General features: G+C 38.4%; 2 protein-coding genes across 5 annotated transcripts in view; one reads left to right on the top strand and one right to left on the bottom strand.

Annotated features, from left to right (window-relative positions):
- Nucleotides 1-25,949, top strand: part of F2 (coagulation factor II, thrombin) — a 329,241-nt gene that overhangs the window by 22,937 nt on the left and 280,355 nt on the right. The gene's annotated exons all lie outside the window — the stretch shown is intronic.
- CKAP5 (cytoskeleton associated protein 5) overlaps nucleotides 1-25,949 on the bottom strand; it is a 51,068-nt gene that overhangs the window by 10,180 nt on the left and 14,939 nt on the right. For 3 of the 4 annotated variants that reach the window (XM_063398439.1, XM_063398441.1, XM_063398440.1), the window contains exons 6-33: nucleotides 25,298-25,430; nucleotides 24,922-25,025; nucleotides 24,458-24,571; nucleotides 24,103-24,207; nucleotides 21,024-21,113; nucleotides 20,756-20,920; nucleotides 19,837-19,965; nucleotides 18,966-19,148; nucleotides 17,953-18,066; nucleotides 16,648-16,758; nucleotides 15,370-15,462; nucleotides 14,602-14,787; nucleotides 13,592-13,686; nucleotides 12,221-12,278; nucleotides 12,014-12,139; nucleotides 11,538-11,674; nucleotides 11,199-11,373; nucleotides 10,621-10,734; nucleotides 8,414-8,542; nucleotides 7,637-7,831; nucleotides 6,943-7,078; nucleotides 6,134-6,222; nucleotides 5,219-5,329; nucleotides 4,811-4,936; nucleotides 4,005-4,154; nucleotides 3,438-3,641; nucleotides 2,617-2,752; nucleotides 1,662-1,855 (exon numbers count right to left, since the gene is read on the bottom strand). In XM_063398439.1, the coding sequence (XP_063254509.1) occupies nucleotides 1,662-1,855; nucleotides 2,617-2,752; nucleotides 3,438-3,641; nucleotides 4,005-4,154; nucleotides 4,811-4,936; nucleotides 5,219-5,329; nucleotides 6,134-6,222; nucleotides 6,943-7,078; nucleotides 7,637-7,831; nucleotides 8,414-8,542; nucleotides 10,621-10,734; nucleotides 11,199-11,373; nucleotides 11,538-11,674; nucleotides 12,014-12,139; nucleotides 12,221-12,278; nucleotides 13,592-13,686; nucleotides 14,602-14,787; nucleotides 15,370-15,462; nucleotides 16,648-16,758; nucleotides 17,953-18,066; nucleotides 18,966-19,148; nucleotides 19,837-19,965; nucleotides 20,756-20,920; nucleotides 21,024-21,113; nucleotides 24,103-24,207; nucleotides 24,458-24,571; nucleotides 24,922-25,025; nucleotides 25,298-25,430 (3,702 nt within the window). The remainder of the gene's footprint in view (nucleotides 1-1,661; nucleotides 1,856-2,616; nucleotides 2,753-3,437; nucleotides 3,642-4,004; nucleotides 4,155-4,810; nucleotides 4,937-5,218; nucleotides 5,330-6,133; nucleotides 6,223-6,942; nucleotides 7,079-7,636; nucleotides 7,832-8,413; nucleotides 8,543-10,620; nucleotides 10,735-11,198; nucleotides 11,374-11,537; nucleotides 11,675-12,013; nucleotides 12,140-12,220; nucleotides 12,279-13,591; nucleotides 13,687-14,601; nucleotides 14,788-15,369; nucleotides 15,463-16,647; nucleotides 16,759-17,952; nucleotides 18,067-18,965; nucleotides 19,149-19,836; nucleotides 19,966-20,755; nucleotides 20,921-21,023; nucleotides 21,114-24,102; nucleotides 24,208-24,457; nucleotides 24,572-24,921; nucleotides 25,026-25,297; nucleotides 25,431-25,949) is intronic. The other variant, XM_063398442.1, reaches the window with a different exon arrangement.

The raw sequence follows: 25,949 nt of genomic DNA, 5'->3' as shown, positions 1-25,949 counted from the left end.
ATAAACTCAATTGAACAAAAGCAGGCATTACAATTTCATGAGAAGTACTCTTCAGCATCCCCTATGATTTAGAAACCTTCCTGAGAACCCACAGATGGACCATACTGAAGGTCAGAAAGTCATGGTTAGAAAGGGCTGAATTGTTCAAATGCTACCTTTTCCTTTACCTTGAAAATTCAAAAGCAAACGTACTAGTAGAACTGAGGCAGAAGCAGATTGCACTCTGAACAATAGTTAAATAGGATGGAAATCTAAAACACTAATGAAAATGCAACATTAACTATCACGGGAACAGTTACCAAAGACAGTAAGAGTCACATTAAATGCCAACTTTTCAAGAAGCTGAAAGTTAAAAAAAAAAAAAAAGGAGGGACAGCATTGCTCCTATAAAACACCCATCCAATAGCCTGTGTACCCTATGGCATATACAACACAACAAAGCTGCAAAAGCATCAAAATATCACATTCCAATTAGTTTTAGAGCTGCTAGAAACATTACCAAGACCAAATCCAGAGAACAGAACTGTAAAAAATTATCTAACTGTTCTTGATTCACATTAGAATTCAGAGTACTTAATCTGATATGCACAGTAATTATAAACACAGTGAATTAGCTTTCCATTGCTGGACACTGGAAACTGAGTTTTGCCACTTTTAACTTTTACTACATTTTAGATGATAATGGCTAAGTATGATTTTCAGAGAGCAAAACAGCAGCAATACAAAGCAACATAATACTGACACTTTAAAAATTAAATGCAGTAAGATAAAGCAAGTAAACCAAACTTACCAGACTTCAACTGCAAACCACTTGGATAAGTTGAGCATAAAAAAATGCTGAGGACTTAATGGAGCCCAAACAACTAGCCTTTTTTGGCCAAGTAAGTTATCCAAATATTCTGAATCAGATGTCTCACTTGTACAGTTGACTATAGCGCAAGTTACTCTTTACGAACAATTTAATTCCCATAAAGGTCAGTATTTTTCTCGAGTTTTTTTCCAGTTTTCTTTTTTTTTTTTTTCACGCACATCCATGTTATATACACCTCTCTTACTGGAGACAGGCTGAGAGTTGGGGTTGGGAGCATGCTGAAGAGAAGGCTCTGGAGAGACCTCATTGCAGTCTTCCAGTACCTAAAAGGGGGCTACAAGGAAGCTGGAGAGGGACTTCGAACAGGAGCATGCAGTGACAGGAAAGTGGTAATTACTTAAAATGAAAGAACCTAAATTTAAATTGGATTAGAAACTCTTGACTGTGAGACTGGCTGGGGCAATGAAGCAGGATACCCAGTCCCTGGAAGTGTTCTAGTATCTCTGCCCATGGTAGGGGGGTTGAACCTAAATGGTAAGGTCCCTTCCCAAAACATTTTATGACTTAATATATTCTACAATCTGGGATTACCCAAATAGCCATCAGAGGATTTATGATGTAGTAAGTTATTTTCAAAACTATAAAATGTTCTTGATGCCAACAGCAAGATGTACCATGACCAAGCACAAGCAAAACAGTGCTAATCCCCTACGAAACTGTACAGACTTGAAGAAAAACCAAACCACTAAACCCCAAACAAAAAAATCCCTAACAAACAATTCCACAAACCAAACCAAGCACAGCACCGTAACCCCAAATGTCCCATAAACTTATTTGCAGTTATACTGACATTTCCAATCAGCTTGAACACTTGGTCACCATGGACGTTGTAGACGGTGACGATGGTGTTCAGTGCAGCGTTGCGCACAGTGTTGTCCCGGTCGCCAATGTGAATTGCCATTTCTTTTAAGGCTTTTCCTGGAGTTGGCTGGCATACATTCATGCCATACGATTCAACCAGACATCCAAGCTCTTCCAAGCATTCTAAAAGAAGAAAATAGCATATCCACATTCAACTTTAAAGATGCTGGAAAGAGAGCCCTCCCAATTCCTATGTTGCTTGCACAACTTGAACATTCACTGTGGAGAACTGCCAATCACAAAGCTGATGATACATATACTCCAGAGTACTTCACAGATAGTATCTAAAAGCTGTCAGCCACCCCTCTACACTTCAAGTATTTTCCATAACCATGTATGAGCAATATTACAGCTCATACAGTCGACAGCACATTCGGGTAAACAACTGTGAGCTTGCAATACTATATTATGTATAGAATTTAACTTTCTGCTTATACCAGAATAAGATATTTTCAAAGTGACCAGGCAGTTGTTTGAACTACAAACATCACAACTTCATTATAGAGATTACTTGTGGTGAGACAGGTGTACAGTAGAGACATTTCTTGATCAGATTAACTGATTCCCTTGGTGAGTAGGAAAATAGTGCTGCCACCCCTCTCCCCAGCACTGTTTCACTAAGAAAACAAGCCTACTCAAGGGACTCAATACTCATAGCAACTTAAGAGGTTACTTGTCTTTGGAAGGTACAAAGACACCAAAAAATAAAAAGCAATATGATACTACTTGAAATTCTGATCCTTTCATCACTTACAAAGATCTGCATGAAATGCCATGTGCATGCAAACATCCCACCCAACACTCTTATGCTGTGTTTTTCAAGATGCAAACCAAAGCAATTTCAAGTACTTTGAACATGTGCAGTTCAACAGGCCATTTCCCACCTGCACGTTGTTTGGAGTTTTTTGATTTTGTCCCCTCCATGATAAAAGGGAACATCTTGCTGGCTGGATAGATGAGACACATTCTGTTCAGAATGGCACGTACATCCTTACGGATGACATCTTTTGGTTCTCCTACCTAATGGAAAATTAATGTAAAAAAAATGAAAGAGGGGAAGAAATACAGACTATTTTATACAGCCTCATGATACTTTTGACTAGTCTAAATAGTCTTAGGAAAGCCAGAATCATTCTCAAGGAAAAATGTCTTTTTGCCGAAGGCTTTTAAAGGGAAATACACAATACAGAACCATAAAGGTGAAAAAAGACAACCTTAAAATCATCAAGTCAAACCACTAAACCAACACTGCCAAGTTTACCACTAAACCATGTCCCCAGGTGTCACATCTACATGTCTTTTAAATACTTCCAGTAATGGAGACTCAACCTCTTCCCTGGGTAGCCTGTTTCAGTGATTGACAACCTGTTCAGTGAAGAAATTTTTCTGAATATCCAATGTAAGCCTCCCCTAGAAGAGCTTGTGGCCTTTTGCTCTCATTCTATTCACTTGCTACCTGACAAGACAATACCAACATCCCCCTCACTACAATCTCCTTTCAGGTAGTTATAAAGAGCACTAAGATCTCCCCTGAGCCTCCTTTTCTCCAAGTTAAAAAAACACGGTCTGTTGAATCTCACATCAGCCACCAACTGGATTTAACTCCATTCACAATTTATTTAGAATTAACATATTGCAGTGTTTGATGGTATTCTGCCATATTCCTCATGAAAAATAACAGTAGTTTCCATAAAACAAATCCTACCTTTAGGATAAGATATGGGATGAAAGAGGATGCTTCATTTTCAGTGAGGTGATACTCCTCTTGACTCAGCAAATTGAAAAGCAATTTAAGGTATTCAAGTGCTTTCATCAAAACACTTGTGTTGGTATCAAAGAACCGCAGGGTAAGCCATTTTAGGATCAAATCCAGGCAGCTGATGACTCCATCTTTTTCACTCTCCAAGTGCTTGAAGGAAGTAAAAAAAAAAAGGTTATGCAAATGAAACACACATATACGTTATTCAAATAGAAGACAAGCTAAGCTATGTCTGGTAAGATAATCTACATACTCACTTTTAACTTATATGGCTTTCTGAAATTGTAAGAGAAGTCTCTGCTGAGGAACTTTTCCCTTCTCCTGGGAAACAGTATTAATATCAACTTCCTCATACCTCTGAAAATTACTTCTATATATGTTCAGGTTTCAGCTACACAGAACAATGACCCCTGGCTCTTCAGAGAATTTCTACTTGATTTTAATTCAAGCAGTATCTTTCATAGCGGAGAGTAATTCCATCAGTCTCATCTTCTACCACAAATCCAAACTCACCTCAATCATAACAGTCAGTGCTTTGTTGTGGTGCTGGAAGTCTGCATGAAACATCTCATCCTGTAGCCACTTGGCCACACAAGTGGACATCTGAGTTTTCAGCTGTTCAATATACTCATCACGGGGAGTAGTGAAATTCCACTTTAACACCTGCAAAAGGCAGCATTTAGAACTCACAGCAAGCAATACCTTTTCTTCCTGACAGACACTGCAGATTGAACATCTTTTAATTCTGCTTTGGAATCTGTTCTCAAGGCCTTCTTACTGCCAATAAGTAATGAAAAGTCAGTGGTGTTTGCTCACCTTTTTTTTTACATGACAGGTTTTCTTCATATGGACTGGTTATCCTTATGCCATAATCTTAATAATTATCACATAAAGTTGTTGGTTTTAAGCTCCAGACAGGCCTATCAACTGGCAAGTTACAAATAACATGCATATTTTCAATAACAGAATTTCCCAACAAATTGCTAAGTGAGGCTGCTCAAAATATTAAAGCATTTGCAATGTACCCTAGAACTCTGATATTGAACCTAAAAACAATTGACTAAGCCTAATGATACTTCACATGAAAAATGTAAAAAGGCTGTTGGCTTTTATGGCAGCATATATTGCACAAAATTTGAAAATCAAAAAAGAAACACCACAGTAAGGCCACTATTGATGTATGAAATTCAACTCAAGAATCAGACTCCAAGAGATGGACAGTGGCTAACACATGCCACAGTATGTTTAATTCTAAATTAAAAACTAAAGAATGCATTGAAGGCCTCCTCAAAACTCGTGAACACATTCTGATTTCTCACCTTCAGAGCTCTCTCTTCTTTCATCCTCTGTTCCTTCCCATTTGGGACAATGATAAAAATAGGGCCTGATTTATCATCATCTTCCTTCAGACTAGGCTTGCTTGGCACCTTCTTTCCCTGCACACCCTGAAAGAAGCAAGGTATTAGCAGACAACACAAGCCGTATTTCTGCCTCAGTCCCAGCAACTGCAAGTGTTAGATATTTGCTACCCTCATGCTGTTTATGTGTACAAGAGCCAGAGAGAAACTGAAAGAAAAATGTTGATTAGAAGTTTAAAAGTACGTGCTCAGCTGCTGTGGAAGCAATACCCATGACAGTGTGCAGAGTAGTACCCTGTGAATCATGACACATCACTCTCAACCAGTGTGCTAGTCACCCACACACATCCCTAGCACCCAGCGTGGTACCTGTTTGACAGACTGGCTCTTAGTCAGACTTGAACTGCCCTTGCTGAGGCTTGTGCTAGCTTTGGACGGGCGGGCGTTACCCTTGGACGTATTGCTATTAACGTCTGACTGCTGTAAATAAGCCACAGAAAAGACTTTGTGTGAATGTGCTACAAGGCTCCGAATGGAAACTGAGGAGTAAACAGCTGTCTGCCAACAAAGGTCTCAACTCTGCAGAGCTCTGACAGAACACTGCATCGACCTCAGCAAACCTACTACATCCTTCAAGATTGTTTGGCTCATTCTTGCCACTAATATGGACCTACATCAAATGTTCTTGTCACAGCACTACTTCAGACAATGGAGACAACGGGACTGTAGAACAACTGGGGTTATTTTTAGTTACATACATAGAACAAACTTCATTATTAACAGCAAAAAGAAAAATTACTGTAACACCAAACAACAGAAAAACCTAACAAAAAATTGACTTTAATAAATTGAGATTATTATGTTTTTAAGTATAGTCCTTCCCTTTTTGCACTTTTGATTGAGAACTTTTTCCCTTCATACTATAAGGCAGAGATTAATTTCTTTTGATACACGGGTTCAAAATCAACATTCAAGTGTAACATTGGACCTGGAATGAATTCTCAATAGCACAAAATCAAAGAGGCCGAGAAAATTTAGAACAGACTGAGTTGCTCATAAGACTGATTTTTGGACAATGTGGACTTCAGGAATTAAACAGGTAATGACAAAAGCAGTGATCAGGTAAGTGATATGGGAATGCCTGTTATTTCAAAGTTTAGACAAGCATGAAGATTTTAAATAAAAGTTGTCTCTACCAAGGACTACATTCTTCTACCTATAACACATTAGCAAACCACAGCTAACTTCATAAAACTGATTTTACACACAATGCAAAAAACACACCTTAGTTTTAGAGGAGAGTCCTCCTGCTTTGGCTTTTTTGAGATCAGGCTTGGATTCCATGGTATTAGACCCCAAATCATCAGCATATGCTGGAGAAACAATGGAACCATTTAAAGTTAACCAGAAGATCATTTTAGGTGATCAGTTTTCTGTTCTTAGGACATAAGAAAAACTGTGGATACAATATGATTAACCACACATACATCTGAGGATTTTAGACCCACTGAGGAAGTCCCATAAATTCTATGTTAGCATACAAAGTTTTCCTAATTAAGATCACGTCAGCCAGTTTGTCATTTTTCAAAACAATTAAAAATATATATATATACTGTGCAGGCTAATGTCTAGAGCTGTGGCTGCACCTGGCTTGAGCAGGCAAGCTAGCCCTAGCAGGCAGGACAACTTCAAACCAATTGCCCCCTAATCCCATCACAAAAGCATCCTGGCGGTCCCACAGTGAACTACACTGAGGAAATAGTCCAGGGGAAAAAAAAGGGGTGAAAACATTTAAAAATATATTATATTAAAATCAGATTAGTATTAGAAAAAACCTCCCCCTTAAGCCCAGCTTGGTTTTAGCTTCAATACCAAGTAGATATTTTCAAGTTTTCAAATAGCAGCTGGCAGATGGTTGTGTGGAAAGGAAACACCCTCCTACACTGGAAGCTGATTCAAATGCAAGAAAGACCAGAACTCTAACTATAATGAATACCTCTTCTCCAGCTAAGTATCTTTATTCATCTAGCATGTCAAAAAGCTTCAAAATCCACCATTTCCTCAGTCATTTCCCAAAATGTCAGAGAGGTTACCTGATGCAGGTTGGAATTTGGCTGGAGCTGCTCCTCCTACCACTCTGGAAGATGCTTTAGCAGGAGGAGCTGGTTTGGCTGGCATGTTGGCTTTGGCTTTCTCAAGCATGGCCAGTACCTGGTCTTTGGAAGTTGGCTAGAGAACAAAAAGTGCAAAAAAATAATGATAAATTTAGTAATGTCTATCACTAATCTTTCCAAGACATGCCACAGACAACAAAAAAAAAGTAGTTTGAAACAATCCATGCCCTGTTAAGCATCTCAGAGGATGCTCATCTTAAATAAAAATCATTGTTCTCAGACACTCTTGTTCTGAGTTAAAATATCTTTCAATAAAGTTATATCGATAAAGTTTATTGATATCTTCGATATACTGCTAGAAATCATGGTGAAATATGAGTACAAAGGCACAGAGTGGGACAGGAACTGGTATGGAAGCTATCTGCAGGTAGATTTTTCTCAGAAGAAAAGCAGAGTGAATAAATATCAAGCTCTTGAAGCCTGTAATGGCAGTAACCATTTTTGAAGCAGAGAAAGCTGTAGCTCACAGCTTCTGATACTATTTTCAGTCACCCTGAAAATACCCAATGCAAACAAGCTTACATGACTCAAGACAGCAAGTCATGAGACTGAGAATAAGACTTAATATTCACTCCTTCAAGATCACGTGATCTAATCTTTGTAACAGAAGTACCTTCAGCTTGCCAGTGGCTTTTGCCATCTTCTCAAAGCCAAGATGCATCATGAAGAAGGGCAGGGCATCCTGTGCCTTTTTGCGCACGTCCCCATTTCGATCTTCAAGGCAGGAGTACAAGTGAGGCACACACAAGAGTAGGTCAGAAGGAACAGAACGGAGGGTAGGCAATTTTTCAGCTAACCAACCCAGAAGCTGAAAGAAAGTTTTAAAATAAAAGCTTTTTTTAAAAAAAAGTGCTCTGTCAGCCACGAGAGTCTGAATAGCAGTCCTTCATACACCATTACATTCTAAAATGTAAGAAGGAAAAGCCCACCCAAACTTTTTTCAGACAAGTATTTTTGAACAACATCAATTTTTGTATCAACAACTACAAGAATTAAAAGTTAAGTACAGCATGTTAACCCACAACTATCTTAAAGTTTTAAGCCTGGTCTCTCTGCAAGTTTCTTCCCTTTGAAAGGAACAGAATTCCAGCTGCTCTCCAGTTCTGTTCCGTGGTGAATTTGAGGGAACATACACTAGCTCTTAAAATGCTAATCAAAACAGACAAAGTCTTATTTTAGAGGCACTGAAGTCTAAATTATAGCTATCATGCAGGAAGAAAGCTCGTTACTAGCCTTTTGAGGCTTAACAATTTTATGTAGTACAAATACACAGCTACCTGTTTTCCCATATAATGGTAGCATTGTGCCATTTCAGTCTGCACAGATAGAGTCCATAGCACATCAGGTTATTCTGACTTGACACACACAGGTTTACTTGACAGAAGCCTACCTCTTGTCTTAGGAAAGGATTTTCTTTTTTGAGCTCTTCAGACAGGTCTTCCCCTTCCAACCACTCTTTCATGCCAGTTTGTTCGGCCCAGGCATTTACAGTTGCTAGTGCAGCAGCACGAACATTAGTCTGCAGCAAGGAAGAGATTTCAAAAGAATAAATCTAAAGAAGGGCCAGAAGATTATGACAGAAGACGCAACAGTCGTCCTTCCTTTTTGCTAAAGCAAAAAGCTTCCACATCACAGGTTTTGAAATCTCTTTTTTATTTGCAGCTTGAGAAGTTTAAGATTCTGAAGAATTTAGTTTCAGTGAAGATATCAGCTGCAGCAATCTCCAAATCAGACATTATACTTATCTACCACAATTTTTTAAAAATTAGTTTAATAAAGAGGGTGAAAGGGTATCTCTAAAATTACTTTTACACGTTATCATTCACTGGCGACAATCCTAGGAGTCAAACTGTCAAAGAAGCTAAAAAATAATGTTAGTGACTTATATAGTGCTTAAAATAGACTGCACATTCATAAATCAAGGCAAGAGGATTATGGAGCCTGCTATTAGGGCACTCTCATTTAGGATACACATGAGCAAAAGTCAAATCAGGAATGAGGGAGCCCTCTAACTCCTACTGATTTCCATCTTTAGTGTTTTTTTCCAAGCAAAATTTAGAACAGCACCCTTTTTTGAAGAAATTGTATGAAGTTATGAGAAGCCAGATGGAATGTTTAACAATCATGGTTCTTTAAAATGCTATCAGTCTAGACATGACTCTGTACATGACCCTCTCCTGTAGGCTGAATTTCTGAGGAAAGCTAATAACATAGCAGACTCAATTTAGATAATTATGAACCATATTAAATGCAGAAGTAACATCCAGGCAATATATGTGAACAAGAAGTCAGTATCCTTGCTTTACCAACTTCTCCCATCTTATTGCAGATAAACACACACTCATCAGCCCCTCTGATAAGGCCTTGGTTCCCATCACCCAAATTCAATTTGTCTTCACTCATGCTTCAAGCTGATTATTTTCCTCAACTATTCAGTGGATCCTTTATAAACATCGAAGAAGGACCCAAAATGGAGCATCCTCATTTTCAAAAACCTGACAAATTTGATAAACTAGTTAAATCTTGCAGTACTTAAAAAAAATTACCACTGTAACAGTGTTCAAATGAGCATATAATCTCCTGTCAGCATTACAGTGCTTACAAGTTATGTCAGTATTATGCATTTTAATAACAGTTTAAGTTAATCACAATTGGTCTTATCCTTAAACCACAAACTCTCCTACCAATCTGGGGCTCTGAGCAACCTGGTCTAGCGGAAAGTGTCCCTGCCTATGGCAGTGGTGTTGGAACTAGATGGTTTGTGGGGTTCCCCTCCAACCTAAAAAGTTCTATGACTCTACAGAAGTAGCTTGCTGTTACCTCAGGATAATTGGTGAGTTAAAAGAAGAATTTAACAGTCACATAAAATCTCAGTTCTTGAAGATTCTTAAAGAGAAAACAATTTGAACCAGGAGATTTTTATCTAGCCCTAGAACCTGTCCAGGTCCTTCCATTGTTTGAGACAGGTAGATGCAGCTTCTGCTCTTTCTCCTATCACATTCCAAGCAGAGACAGCTGAGGTATGCCATCTTTGATAACTGCCCATGACTTTTGGCGCAAGATACTGGCACATTCCCAAGCCTCTTTACCCATTGCTTCCAATAGCTCTTTCCCATGGTCCTAAGCTTGATTTTGACACAGCATCCTGGCAAACTTGATGCTGATGTTATTTCTACAAGCTTCAGTGTCAGTTGTGAATGTCCTATGTCTACCTACAATTCAAAGCTCTCCTACACAGTACCAAGGACACCAACAATGTATACAGGAATCCACAGTGATATGCTAAAAATTCTACAAGAAACTTTACCAAGCAAACCTGTTCAGTGTCTAAAATAGTGTATTTTCATCAGCAGAAATATGCATATAGTCACCACACTCATTTAAAAGCCAGATTGTTTCACTGGGTCTAGTAACAAAGAGGAGAATACATCTGAATATACATTCAGGCATATATTTATATTTGAATATTAAGTTGTCATTCAGGCAAGAACTTTTAAAAAAATTGGTAAGCTTCCAATGGAGTTTTAACTACCATCCATTAACCTTTCAGGCACAGCTTTGATACAAAAAGCAAAGAGATCTTTACATCTGTCCTACCTTACTATCTCCTAGGACTGTAATGACAGGAATCCCCAAATTTTTCACATACTGTTTGATATTTGGGCCCATTGCTGTTGCTAGTTGCTGAAGAATGCTCAATGTTTGTTGCACCTGCATATAAGGAAAAAAAAGGGTTTTAAATAAAACAGTGTTACAAGCATTTATGCAAAACCTCCCAGTTATACAGGGAAAAGAGACACTGCTATATATTAAGCTTTTACTTTAGAATGCCTGCTCAATGACAACTATTTCAGCATTCATTTCAGCATCACACTGAAAAATAAAAAATACTTCCATATTCTGAGCAAATTAAATTTCAAGTCAAATTCTTTTAAGATGTCATTATATTACACTGAAAGTAAAGGTAGATTTTCCTTTCCTTTGAAGCATTTTTAAATGAAAAAAACCCCACAAGTATTTATAAAAATAGGCAAATATATGATTTGTAATCACACAGTTCACTGCTTTCCAACTGCTGATTTAATGACATTGAAAGAGACCACACAATAATAAGCAAGGTTCAGAAATTATACCTTAAGCTGGAAACAACTGAAACAGGATTTTGGAAAACATACCAAGATTTTGTTGGAGTCATTGAGACGACCCTTCAGAGCAGCTGGAAGTTCTCCTATGTTTGGTTGTATGAACTTTGCTTCATTTATTATGCTTGTCACTTCATCTAGACCTTCCTTTCTGATCTTCCAATTTTTATCCCCAATCTTAGACACTAGTTCAGCTGTGATCTTATCACTGCAAGAGAAAAACAGGTAAAGTGCCCATTTACTTATTAATATCTCTATTAGTATGTGAGTGCTTTTACACCATAGATTTATGAATGCTTAGAAAGCATTTATAAATGCAAAGTTTTGAACTGCAGTGGAAGTGTATATTCAGGTGCTAGAATCCAAACCTACCCAATATCTGTTCTTGGCAAGAGATCCACAGTATCATTCCCAGCCTCCTCCTGTTCTTCTTCTTCACCATCATCCCCACCTCCCACACTGTTTCTGGAAATGCCACGAGTTGGAGCTGGTGCTGTCTGTCCTTGCATCTGCAAGCATCACAAAAATCAGCAACAACAATTTTACAACTTTTCATTTGACATTAAAAATAAAACCACTTCTATGATACAAATGCACTGGCTCAGGACAACAGACTCCTAAACCATTACACTATTGAAATACACCTAGGAACTTTTTAAATTCGTAATTAAAAAATGACTATTGGGATAGTTACACATAATGAATTTGCAACCTTAGTGCACCATCTTAAAGAATCTGGTTCAATTACCAGCCCAAGGGTTAGACCACAATAATACTACAAACTCCAGCTACTGAAGTTTCAAAGCAGCTTTAATGACACTTGGTAGCAAGAGAGCTCCACTTCATACCTTTTCAAATTCTGCATCTATCTGTGAGAGAAGGGCTGGCTTCTCATCTTCAAAAAACATTCGCAGAGAAGGTCCCACATAAAGATACATTACTCCCAGCAATGTAATGGCAGAAGTCCTCACAGCCTGCCAGAAAGAGCAAAAAGCACTCAGTCTTCAAATTAAGGACTGATAATAATTCAGGATTAAGATTCTAAATTTACTCACTGGGTTAGTTGCAGCAAGAGCTGTCTTCACATTACTGATGAAAGCTTTGACATTCAATCTGTGGAAAAAAGATGTCTCCCATAAATAAAACTCAACACAGGAAACAGCACCAACAAACAAAATCATCACAATATGTTAAATAAAAAAGATACTCCTTGACAGATTTACACAACTAACTTAAATGCAGAAGACATGTATACTCATAAAATATCATCACAGGTACAGTGTAGATAGCAGTTGCTTAAATAACTACTAAAAGATCAGTTTGGAGAATAGCCTGCTGTGAAAAATCAGTCAGTAAACAATTTATATCAAAGCCTACTATTATCACAGCTGGAAAGTTTCTTAAACTACGCAATCCACGTGACTGCTAGGACTGAAATGTTGAGGAATGAATCTAGAAACATTTTAAGTACCTGAAACATAACTACACAACAAAGGTGAGGGTATATTATTGTTGTGGTGGGTCTTTTTTTTTTGTGTTAGTCTCATGATGTTCCAGAAAAAGGCACAATTTTCAAAAGGATATTTACAAGTAAAATAAAGGAAGGTTTAAATTCCTGAATCTTCTCTATTGTCTGTGCAGTCTCAAACACTGCTTTTTTAGTAAAACATTACTATGCTGTGAATATATATTTTTGGGGGAATTTACTAAAGTAGAGTTTATTTCCCAGACTTAATCATTGCCACTATCCATTTAAAAGCCACAAAATATCTTAAGACAGGCATAGTAACTGCCCAATTAGTCAAATAAAGCGGTATTTGAAGTTTTCCTTGCTTAGATATTTTTTCCCTCAGGATTAAACTCTATTACACATGTTTGACCACATTCAGTTGAAAGACAAGCAGTTAAAAATTAAGGCATGCTACCCCTGGTTCTGATGGAGAATTTATTTCTTTCTTACTCTCACAATGCCAGACATAACAGCTATTTTCTTGGCTAAAACTTCATCCATCTGTAATCAACCTCAAAATGTCTCCAACAGAGATTAACAGGCATGCTGGAATGTACGCTTCTGTATGTTGTCAGGTTCAGTTGTTGTGTTTTTTCCTTGTACACTATAAAATATAGTGGTCCACCTGGGTGCAGGTGTATCCAAGTAGGAGTATAACAGACATGCAATACCACAGCTCTGTGCCCAGCCCACATCCGTAAGTACTTTAAGACAAATGCTCTTCAGAGAAGATGGAGTGATGGATAAAGTAGCTAGAACTGTAAGCACATACTATCGTACTAGTAATGCCAGATACTTTCAGTTATATACTAACGAGATGGAAGAACATCGCTAGCGTCAGAGTTTAAGGAACTAGAGTTCAGATTAGAAACATTTTCATTCAAGTTTCTCTCAGCAATCTACTTAAAAGACTTACCCAGAAAAGCCAAACTCTTTAATTGCATTTGAAAGCCAGTTCAAAGTTTCTGACTGGTTTTTAGGATTCTTCTGAGCGAAAGCCATAGCCACAACCTGGAATAGAAGAGAGTTAAGTGTAAACTTTCGCTGGCAAACCAGGTGACAAAGCACTATAATAATGGAAACCTGAAGAGGTTCAGCAAGCCAAGGTGTTGCACCTGGGTTGGGGCAGCTCTCGAATCAACACATGGGGGACGAATGAAGAGGGAGCATGCACAAGAGAGAGGGTCCAGCTCCTCCAAGGAGGCTGGGCATGACCCAGAAATGAGCACTCACAGCCCAGAAAGCCAACGGTGTCCTGGGCTGCACCAAGAGCAGTGGGGCCAGCAGGGTGAGAGAGGGGATTCTGCCCCTGTGCCCTGCTCTTGTGAGACCTCAGCAGCAGTGCTGGGGCATTCAGCACAGGAAGGACAGGGATCTGTTGGAATGAGCGCAGAGCAGGGCCACCACGATCAGAAGGATGGACCACCTTTCCTATGAGGAAAGGCAGACAGAACTGGAATTTTTCAGCCTAGATAAGGCTCCAGAGTGATTTTGTGGCCCTTCGGTACTTGAAGGAGGCCTCCAAGAAAACTTTTGAAATAGGCATACAGTGGTTGGACAAAGCGGAATGGGTCTGAACTGAAAGAGGAGTTGTGGCTGCCCCATCCCTGGAAATGTTCAAGGCCAGGTGGGATGGGACTTTGAGCAACCTGGTCTAGTAGAAGATATCCCTGCCTATGGTGTGGGAGGAGGACCTAGATGATCTTTAAGGTGCCTTCCAATTCAAACCATCCCGTGATTCTATTTTCAATTTTAGAGGAATATATATTTAACTTCTACCTCAGGAAGCATCTTGAGAGCAAACAAATCACTTTAATGCAAGAGAGAAAAATCAAAGATTTGAGATTTACTCCTCAGACTGAAAGGACACCCTACATATTATTTCTGATTTTATTTACTGAAAGAATATCTTTGCTGCTCACTCACCTGCTCAGCAGTCCATGGCAACTGACATGCTTCTGCTATTGCTGTCATGGCCTCTTTTGCATTAGTTCCACATTTCACATCACCAACCTTGTCCACAAGACCATCCAGCACTACCTGTGCTGAAGTTTTGGAGAAGTTTCCTTTCTGTGCAATCAATGCAACTATATGCAGTTTCATCTGCATCACCTGCAATGTCCAAAACAGCAAGAAAGTTACTCACGTCTTCATGTAGTTTAGACTAGTTTTTCTCATTCTGTGTATCTACAGATACATATAAGAATTATATGGATTTGTGGGTAAATACTAACGTATGCACAAAATTAGTATTTGTGTGTATACATATATATACACACACACTTGAATATGTAAAAGTATTCATGCACACAGATATTTTGTACACACACATACAGGTGTTTTGTGTCATTATACACAAACTGTGTGTACACACAAATACATACTATTATATATATACACACACAACACAAATAACATTGGGCTGCCATTATCTACTTTTAGAACTTATATACACACATGCTTATATATATGCACATGTATACACATACATCTAAAGACAACACTGACATACCTTAGATGAATTCTAGAGTCTCAATTCTCAACAGAAATAAAATCCAATTTGAGAGTTTATATTCTCATTGATCACAGATAAATCTGTGGCCACTGTGACATATACACTTACAGCCTTTTAGCTGGAAACTATTTTACATTAACAAAAATAGACTATTTAGTTACTGAAGGATAATGTATTACCTGAAAATTTGTTTCCTTCCAACCAGGTTTCTTGGCCAGCATTCTTACTAGGGCTTGGCAAGGCATTTCACTTCTTTCCATAAGCTCAACAGCCTAAAGGATAAACATTAAGTTAGCCAGTGGGTCACAAATTATACAAAATTTAAACAGAAATTCTCAACTGTCCTCAAAGTATTTTCTTAATACTGAATTAAATTACAGAAATTCTCAGCATAATAATTTACCTGAAGAGTCACTTTTACAAGGAGTCTGGGGTACTGAGCCAACATTTAACCTACAACATTCACATCACTGCTCTTTTTATGTTCTTTAACAAATGTCCTTAACACTCACTATTGGCCATTCCATCCCTAGGAATTTAATACTTAATTAAAAAGAAACAAACAGAATTCCTGAACCCATCTGCTCCTCAAAAAGCTTCATTTTAAGATGAAGTATATTATGCAGCTTTTATGTTGGAACGTTGACGACATAGCAGAGATAAAGCCTGAATATAATCTAAATAATGGGGTTTAGCTGTTGTTAGGCTTATTCATTCAACTGAAATGGCAACATTTTAATAAAGTGGGCTTCTGCAGCAGCATTTCAATGCAGCCAGTCACCATTTCCTAACTGAAGTTAGTCACTTTTCCCACTAAAATATTAAAATCTCAGTCATGACTGTACTGGTGTAGTTGCTTGAAATACTTGTACATCTACAGTTGAAGCTTTTTCAGTGTGAACTCTCAAAGGTCTTCTAATGGATACTATCTGAGGGACATCTGATGCTGTTTTTGTTTGTGACTATGAAGCACTTGACGCTAGCTGTGAAGACAGACAGTACTGTACAAGTCTCTAAACAAAGATTTCAACTTTATCAACAAGTAGTTGATTATAATCAATCCCTGCCTAAGACACAAACAGCAGGAACTTATTTGCAACAGATTTGGCCTAGTTGTTGCAAAACCTTCTGTTTAAATCTAGCTATCTTTGAGACCAAGCTTTACAGTTACTTGTAGTTTTAAAAAGACCTCTGAGTATTCTCAGTGAAAATATAAGTATTTTTGACAAAAGCACAACTATCTACATTAAGGTGAAATACTTACTCCACTATTGTCATGGAATTTAAACCACATAAGCCATTTGGTTTTTGCAAGTACTGTTTAATTCATTTGAAGTGCTGACAAGCAACTACTACTAATGAGTATTTCATGAGACTTACCAGGGTTAAAGAGCTGAAGAAATTATTACTTGTTTTCTCTTTCCCTACTGCCCCTCTTATCAACCATTCCAACATACCTTCTGAAACTCCTCCATGCAGGCAAGCCTCTCTTTCCAGTTACCACTGTCCAACTGCTGGATACAAGAAGCTGGAAGGACAGCAGCAGCTTTCTCTTCACATACTTCTATCTGCAGACAGATCAGAACAAGGTTAACACTCCACTGCACCCCTTCAGAGGAGTGCAGCAACCTTAAGGACAGGTAAGATACTGGACTGACCTTGTACTGTGGGGCATTTACAAAATAGGAAAAGGGTTCTGTTGAAGATTGAAAGCTTTTATGGATTGTAGTTTAGGGGTCTTATGCATTTAGAAAGCTGCTAAAATTGCACTGCAACAGAAAAGTAATTTCTGGGAAGTATGAGAAACTGTGCAGACAGTCAAAAATAATCTTGAATACCAACCACCTGCTTAAAGAATCAAGCAGAGGTAACCTAAAATTTGCAATGTAATTTTGGATCAAATCTGAATAAACACTGACAACAATGAATCAGAAGTTGATGAGAATAGAGAAGACCTATCTTCTGTCTCCATTTTAGCAAAATAGAAAATGAAAGTTATTTAGTGATAAAAACTTCCCTTGTTTCACTGATGTCTGCATCACCTTCAGGAACTGTATTCTCATTTTCTACTGTGTAACTAGCAATACAAACTGGATACACAATAGAAATTATTCCCTCTAAGCAACACTCCAAATATAACTATGGTTTGGACTGACAGTCCAAAAAACTTGCAAATGCATCTAGCAAAGCTTCAATAGGTTTTTTGTTAACCCACAGATACCTGAGTTTACCCAGTTCCCTACCAAGAAAGTAGGTAGATGCTGAGCTAACATGCAGAATTCAGTGATTTTTTTTTTGAAGCGTAACAATATAAGCAGCACAGAACAGATTTTTATTAGTTCATTTAATTATTACTTTATTTCACTTCAAATTTCAATGTAAACTCCACAATAATGTATTCTCGTGCTTTTAATATCAGACTCCTTCATCAAATCAGATGTCCTAAATTCCGTATTAAGTATCACTGGTTTTTTCATCTCTTCCGATTTCAGGAACACCAATATACCCTATTATAAGGGTATAAAAGCATGATTTACTGCTTACTGTCTTATATGGCCTGGTTCCAACAACAGCCTGAAGAACAGGTGTATTTACTAAAGACCCATTTCACCAGTTACAGATTTGTACATACTGTTTTCCCTTCTCCTAACAAAAACAGAATCTCCCTGAAAAACTCTGTAGTACCTGGAGATCTGATTAACCAAAGCTGCCATCTGTAGTCACAGAGGGCTTTGTATTTCAGAGAACAGCAGAATACTCACAGAGAGCTCTGACTCAAAGATCTCTTTGGTCTCAGGAGCCTTCTTGCCTTTAGCCCCAGCACCTCCTGTACCTGCAGCTGTAGCTGGTTTGCCTTTCTTTGGGGGGACCCCAGCCTGGAAAGTTAATGGACAAGTTAGCCAAGATCAAATAGGTCTCCAGCTCAGACATCAAAAGAATGGCTGTTTTTCCTATACTGTGCTTCTAATGTAAAAAAATACATATCTCTGACAGAATAACAACTGCAGGCAGAGATAAGCTAGAGCTCATTTAATTCATAAATTGCTTTTACACTAGAGGTTTTACAACACATAATAGGACAACAAAAGACGAAAAAGGAAAGAATGATTTATTTGTGACAGGTCAGGAAATAACAACATCGTCTGTATGTTTTCCTATGAATACTGCTCAGATACTAAACTTGTGACTGGTGTCTCTTTCTCAGGTTATCTGAGCACAAATAGATTTCAAAAATTTTATCTATTCTTCTATTCACTTCCTGGTATCCCACCTGAAGAACTAAGTAGCATATTACAAAGACCATCTACTGCAGTCAATTTTTAAAACCCAGAAGAATAATATTAAAGAAATACAGGCTAATAGCTCAAATTACTTCAAAATATACAAAGGAACAAACTAAAAACAACAGTGAAAAAATATCCAATAGTTAATTAGTAACCTGGCTAGTTAGAAGAAATGTTGACTTCGGCCAAGTAATACTATATCCCAGAGCACATCAATGTTACAACAAGAGGCTCCTCTGAATGCCTCCAGTCTTTTATCACTATTTCAAAATCTGATATTAAGACGTGGCAAGACAATTTGTATCATTAAAAACTGAGATTTCATTACATTCCCAGAACGTCACAGATCCCTTTTGCTGTTAGGCTCACCTCCTCCTGCAAAAGGACAGTGATAGCTCAGTTGAGGCAGATGTTCAAAAGATCACCTCTGATCTGCAGTAAGTAACTATTTGATGCAATCACAGATGACTGATTGTCTGACAATCTCTTACCTTCACTGCAGATGCTTTTTTCAGTGGTCCTGGTTTGGCTGCTGCATCTTTTGTTTCTTTATCTCCTGCAGACCCTGCAAGAGCAGCAGTCTTCCCAGTAATAGGCTTGCCTTCTTTTTTCTCAGCTGCTCCTCCTGGTTTTTTACCATAAACCACTTCTACCTTTTCAGCACACTCTTTAATCTGCCAAGCAGTGGGGAAAAAAGAAGGTGGGGGTGGAAAGAAGCTATTTAGCTACCACAATTGGCTGCACAATGTCCCTTTACCAGTGGCTCAAACTTGACTAATGTGGAAAAAATGTGAAGAGTTTAAGATGTTTACTTCACAAAATTTTGTTATCTGGTGTTCCTTCAATAGTAAGGTTAACCAATCAGTGACATCAGTCATCACTGTATTGAGAAAATAATTGTCCTCAAAATGAAGTGCATTTATGTACAAAGAAAACATTGACACCTCTGAAAACACTGATACTCATAGATGCTCTAAGACTAAGTCTGAGCACCTTAAATTACAAAATCTTCATTCAGGCAACATACCTGTCAGCTTGTGCAAAAGTATAACAACTTTGTTGTTGGGAAGTAAGTCTTTAATAACAAATCCTATCTAATAATAAAAAATTGGACCATATGGTTGTGATCTAAAAGCTGGTTTCAGACACCAAAGTGTTAAAAAACAAACAAAACTCCAAATACCACCAACCAAAACCACAACTAAATCTGACAACCCACCTCACAGATAATACAGCCAGATAATTTATGTAAGAATGAAGAGATTAACTAGGCTAAAGCATTGTCTTTCACCTTCTCTACCCTAAGATGCATCTTAAATGGACAAATGGAAATGTTTTTACAGCATTTATAACAATACTCACCCGATCGAGCTTTAGTTTGTCTACATCTGCTAGAAATGGATTCACAGCTTTTTCTCCAGCTACTTTCAAGGCAGTGCCTAATGCTTCAAATCCAGCATCTCTTACTTCAGGAGCAGAATCATTGATATGCTGCAGAGAAAGACAATTTATGTTATGTGACTTGTGGCTCATATCTAAACATCTTCTACATAAATCTTCTCCCATTATTTAAAATCTGATTCTACTACAGAGTAATCTTTGACATTCCACTGCAGAAAGAAAAAGGTTGTTTTCCACTTCTGTTTTCCTATGTACTAACCAAGTCCACTTTTTCTCAGATAAAGCCATTTTCTCAGCTTTGGTTTTTTCCCACAAGAAGAGGTTGAACATTTAATGCTTTAAACATCATGGAAGTTCATACAGAGTTTAAAGTTCTTCAATCTTGTTCAAATCTCCATTTTTTATGCTAGGGATATTGCCTATACCCTAAGGAAAGGGCTATTTGCAATAAGAAAAAAGTATACATCGTTGTCATTTACACTGATAAATGATCTAGTGTCACTGCCACGTATGAATCAATGATGGTTGCTCCTTTATTCATAGTGAACAACAGCATTCCAACAAAAACTTGTTAGAAACGTTTGCAAGAAGCAAGTGGTGGTGTCTGGGATAATAGTTGTAAACCCCTGTCTTAATCTATTACAAACTTAGTGAGTCTACAGCTTCAAAAAAGCTAAGATAAAGGAAACGGAACTGTTCCCCTGACTGAGAGTCACCTTCGAGTTTGACATCAGCCAAAACTGACTCTGAGGGCTGCACAGCACACAAGAACTCTCTGGTCTCTGCACTACCTTCAGGTCTTTCTCCTCAAACAATCCAAGGTTTCACCACAACAGTGCTAAAGTCAATGCCAGACAAGTGTCAACTCCTCCTGCTTTACCTTGAGAAGTGCAGCACAGAAAGGTTTTAACAGGCTTTTTGGCAGAGTAGAAGGTGTGCAGTGTCGGAAGCTTCTTGCAATGAAAAGGGATGTTTGTTGCTTAATTGTTGGGTTTTTGTTGTCCATGACTGCCAAAATATCTTCACTTATGTTCTGCAATGTGGTCTACAGTGTTGAATAAAAAAAGTCATTATTTCAGTAAAGAGAAAAGCAAATCAAAATTAGAGACCAATTCTCAGACAATGGGGAAATTTTCACTCTTACTTACTGTAAGAAAGATTGCATCAATGGCCTCCTGCAGTGCTTGCACTACCTGGGGCTTCTTCTCTTTGAATTTCTCCAGGATTGTTGGAACAACCTATGGAAAAGGAAACAAAAATGCCAATTGTTGTAGTTTAAATTTTGGGGGGGTCCCCGGGGAAGGTTCCCCAGGAGCCCCCCAGGCCCTAGGGTCGTGGGTGTTCCCCTGCTGGCAGGCAAAGAGACTTCAGACGGCTGCTGAGGTGCTGATGAGATGAGGGTTTATTCAGAGTCTTACCCCAGGAAGGCAGCACATGGGGTCACTGGGGGGGGGAGAAGGAAATGGGGGGAGAGGGAGAAGGGGAGAGGATGGGGAGGGAGCAGTCTCCGAAGACCACCAGGGCAAAAGAGGAAGAGCCCTCTCGGATTGCACCCTTAACACAGAGGTTCAAAGTGGGCGCGGTAAGATTCTACAGCCAATGAGGTTACAGATACACGATACTGCAGGGAGGGTACAGACTTGGGATAAACCATACATTTTCCAGGGGTGAGCCAGAGTATACCATTTCCATAAAACGCAATCCCACAGTCAATGCCCTCTTCACTAATGTAACTGGAAAGCCTGATAGTCTGTGCCCTGGTACTTTGCAGAGAAGCCAGTAATTCAAACACCTCAGTGTACTCAACAGCAGTCTGAACTAGTTTATTTTTGCTGTTCTCCAATATTAAACTCATTCCAGTCACTCTATTAACAAATACAGATTTTCAAACAATTTCACATCAAAAGGCAGACCTATAAATTCACATAAATACAGATTATGGAATTATGCTGGAATACAGAGCAACAGAATGGAAATGAACAATTTTACAACATAAATGGTGCTGTGCTCTTGTATTCTAAGAATCTAAAAGATATTTAACCTGTCCCTCTTTCCCAGTTTTCTGACAGCACTAAGCATGGCTCATTAAGAAGTCCTCATCTGATCCAGCTGACAAGATCATGACTCTAAAGCAACCAGAATCTTCCGCAGCAATATTTTTCAGATCTATCACCTTGAAAAAGCACATCTGACAGTAAACTATGCCATCCTGGAATCTGACAGCAATTTCTACCTAGTCTAGGTGCTCAGACAGCCACTGCTGAAAAAACAAATAAATAAAATATTCAAGGGGGGGAAAAAAAAGTAAAAATAACTACTACACTGCAGACATTCCCATGTGCCAGTAATATGAGCAGGTCCACTTTAACATGGGATCTGTAACAGTAAGGACTTCTGTCACTGAGCCAGAAACATGCAGATCTTAACTGTGGAAAGCAGGCCACTTTCAAAATTTTCATAAACCTAACAGTTCATAGTTTGGAAGCAGTCAGATGCTTTACAGAAGCTACAGGCTCTTGCATAACGAAAAATAGATTTGCTTTCTACTCAGAAGGTATGGGATCTCAACCCCTTGTGATGCACTGTGATCTAGGCTCAAGGTGGTATCCTTTCTTTGGGCTGCAACTTCCAAATTCCCAGTTCACAGACTTCAACACTCAAAAAACCTTCAGATAATACAGATGGTACCACAAAGGCCATCATACGTGCTATTGCAGGTGCTAGACACCCCTACACCTTACAGAGAACAAAGTCATAAGGAGGAGATATTTAAAATCACTAAGCCTCTGTTTCAGAAAATGCTGACAGGTAAAATGAGCATTTTTTAATGTGGAAGTTAGAAACCGTGGCCCATGTGAGAAGGAAAGAAGAAAAATTAGTCCAGGGGTACAAATGCAGTCAGAGGTGAAGCTGGCACACACATACTCAATTATAGTGAGGAGTATGATTCTATGCATGATTTCACTACTCTTGTCAGAACACAGATTGCAGACTAGCACTGCAGTCCTATATTTAAGCAATAGAGTTTATAATCATACAATTCTAGCAACAATTCTGTTTCATAACACTTCAATGCCCACTCTCAGAACTCTACATCTTCCTCACAAGTAAATAAATCCAGCCAAAAAATCAAGTGAATTGCTAAAATGAGTACGGAGATTATGCAATTCAGAGCTGCCATTACAGTACTGAAAAAGTCATCTTCTCAGCACCATTTTCCTGGCAACCACAGAGCTACACCCTTATTTTAGGAGCTTGGCTTTTTCAACACTAACTCTGCAGCTATAAGGGTTAATCTTCAGAAATCAACTACAAAACAAATGCAAGAATGATTTTTGTAACTACAGACAGCTTTCAGAATCAAAGTGACTGTCCAAGCTATTGTTCAGAGTTCAGGAGACTTGAATATTTCTGGAGCAGTGAGATTCTCCAACTTCCCAATTCAGAGACAATACTACCAGCAGCCAGGCCCACCAGTTCTTTAACCCCATTACTCTTGCTTCTCATACGAAAAATTTGATTGAGCAGCTTAAAGAACACAGTGACACAGGCTTGAGAAACGAGTGAGAATTGAAATTCATTGAAAGCACTCTTTGTTTCCACATACTGGTTAAGTTTTCCTGTATTTCCTGATATTAGCTACTGATAAGAGATGAGCAGCAAAGGAGACAACAAACAGCACTAAACTGGAGCACCGGAACATTTTGGTACCAAAAATCTCAGATTTTTTTGCTATTTAAAGCAGACAAAAACCCCCACAAAACCCAGGCAACAAGGAAACAGAACACCCACCACCTACCATCCCCCAACAGTCAAACAAACCCAACCACCATAAAAGCACCATGGAGGTGCTAAAGTAGCACTAGGATTTAGAAGCTGTCTTTTTCACTGTGGCCTACAAATGGATTCCTGTGGGGGTATCTCTAGGATGAGGTAATGTAAATAAAGTCCATTTAATGACAGAATCATTTTCTTAGTTCAGAAGATTTACATTGCAACAGAAAGTTTCATGTTGCTGAATATGAATGAAGAAGGTCCTTTAAAATTTAGGTGACAAAGATCTAGGCAAGTATTTCAATGCATACTCTTTTAAGGGGTTGGTAAGCATTCCTGATTGTACAAAGAATAGCCTTGGGCAAATCCTACGGCTTGACAGGAAAAAGGGAAAGGGAAGAAAAGGTGTCCAGCATGAATAAAACCAGGAAAAAAGTAGATACTCTTACTTACATGCCCTGCATACTGTCCAAATTTCTTTCGCAGGCCCGTAGCTAGTCCAGCAAGGCATTTGGCAGCCAAAGCAACTAACATAACATTTGTATCCTTTCCAACAACCTGAAGAGAAAATCCGAGTTTCAGAGACAGGGAAAAATTCCTTTCAATAATCAGTGAGCCACCGATTGGGTTATTTCCATAACTGTTCCAGCTAGTCATTTTCTACTCATGAATATTAAATCAACTGTAACATTTAAACTATCATACAAATAGATTACAAAAAAACCCCACAAAAAACCCCAAAAACCAAAAAAACAAACAAAAAAACCCCCACAACAACTATATGTGCACTCTGAGTTTTATTTACTACCTTTTTGAGAGCTTTCACCAAGTCTGCATAGTCTCCTGATTCCAGCTTGGGATTTTTCACTAGCAGTTCAACAGCCTCTAGAGCTTCTTTCCTTTCTTGCCACTTCTTTGCTTCCTGCAGAGCAAACAATTTACATTAATCTACAAGCATTTCTAGAGAAGCATACTTGCCACAAACATTAAAAACCTTTATTCCATCCTGAGAAAACCAAGTTTTCTTTCTACAGTTCAACATCAGAAATTGCAATGAAATATGAAATACAGTCCTTTCCCAGGACATACTTCAGCCCCTTAAAATTACAACGTTCTTGCTGCTAAATCCAACTTTTAAACTTATTTATGATAGCCCATATATTATTAACACTAGTTTGTTATTATCCACGTGGCACTAAAGCACACATTCCAGAATTGCCCGATAGTCTTAAAACTCAAGAATTAACAGGGATTATTTAAGTTCATGCTTACTATTTTCTCATAGAAGTCTTTGGGAAGCTTGGAGAGAATTTCTACAGCTTCAAGCAACTCATATGCATCTACCTGCGGCACCGCCTCTTCCTCATCATCATCTCCTGCAACCAGGAGGGAGAAATATATAAGCAGAGTGACACAAACTTTTGACTAGAGCACCACCTAAGGCTCATTGTTCAAAAAACGCTATCAGCAGTTGCAATTTTGCTATTTCAAAAGACAGATACTCTTTAATATAAAAGTTTCTGCCTCAGACACATTTTCTTCCTCCATGTTTTGCACCAGCTTGAGTAAAAGCTCCTTTACAATTTAATGCATCCCTTCACAAACTATATACAATATACTTGTCAATAGAGCTCAGAGATTAGTTTACCTCCATCTGCATCTCCTCCAAGTCCCTGCTGCTGTTCAAATTTTGCTTTCAGCTCCTGCTGGGAACGCAGGAACCTGGTCTGCTTAGGAGCAGCTGATGACACTTTGATCCATTCCTCTTCCAGTTCTTTTAGCTGCCAAAAGGGAAAAGAATCATCACATCAAAGACATAATGGACATACTCCAAGACAAGCAAGCCATTACAGTTTCCCCATTTCGAAGCCAGGACAGCACTACCTTTCAGTACTATCTTTTATTCTGCCACTAAGAGTGACTTCACATTCACCATTCAGAATGCTGCGGTCCCTCTGTAGACACTTCGAAATAAAAATGGTTGAGCATGAAGGAAGCTTTCCTTCACAACCATGTTATTATTACACAGTAAAACGAAGATGAAACAAACATGCTGAGCTACTTTTCATGGAACAAGTTTGGCTTTTTTTAACCATGCCCTTTTAAAGCAAGATACTGCTTTCCACCTGAACATAATTAACTCAAGTAAGTAGGAGGAAAGGATGCATAATTTATAAAGTTTTAAAATGATGAAATATTCTATCTATCTATCATAATGCAATGCTACTTCCTCAAGGGAAACAGTCACATCCTAAGCATCATCAGAGTAAGTATGAAGGGATGCACAGAGGAAAAAACTT

The sequence above is a fragment of the Prinia subflava genome, chromosome 5, assembly GCF_021018805.1.
Source record: "Prinia subflava isolate CZ2003 ecotype Zambia chromosome 5, Cam_Psub_1.2, whole genome shotgun sequence".
Taxonomy (NCBI): domain Eukaryota; kingdom Metazoa; phylum Chordata; class Aves; order Passeriformes; family Cisticolidae; genus Prinia; species Prinia subflava.
This window is presented reverse-complemented; position numbering and strand designations above follow the sequence as displayed.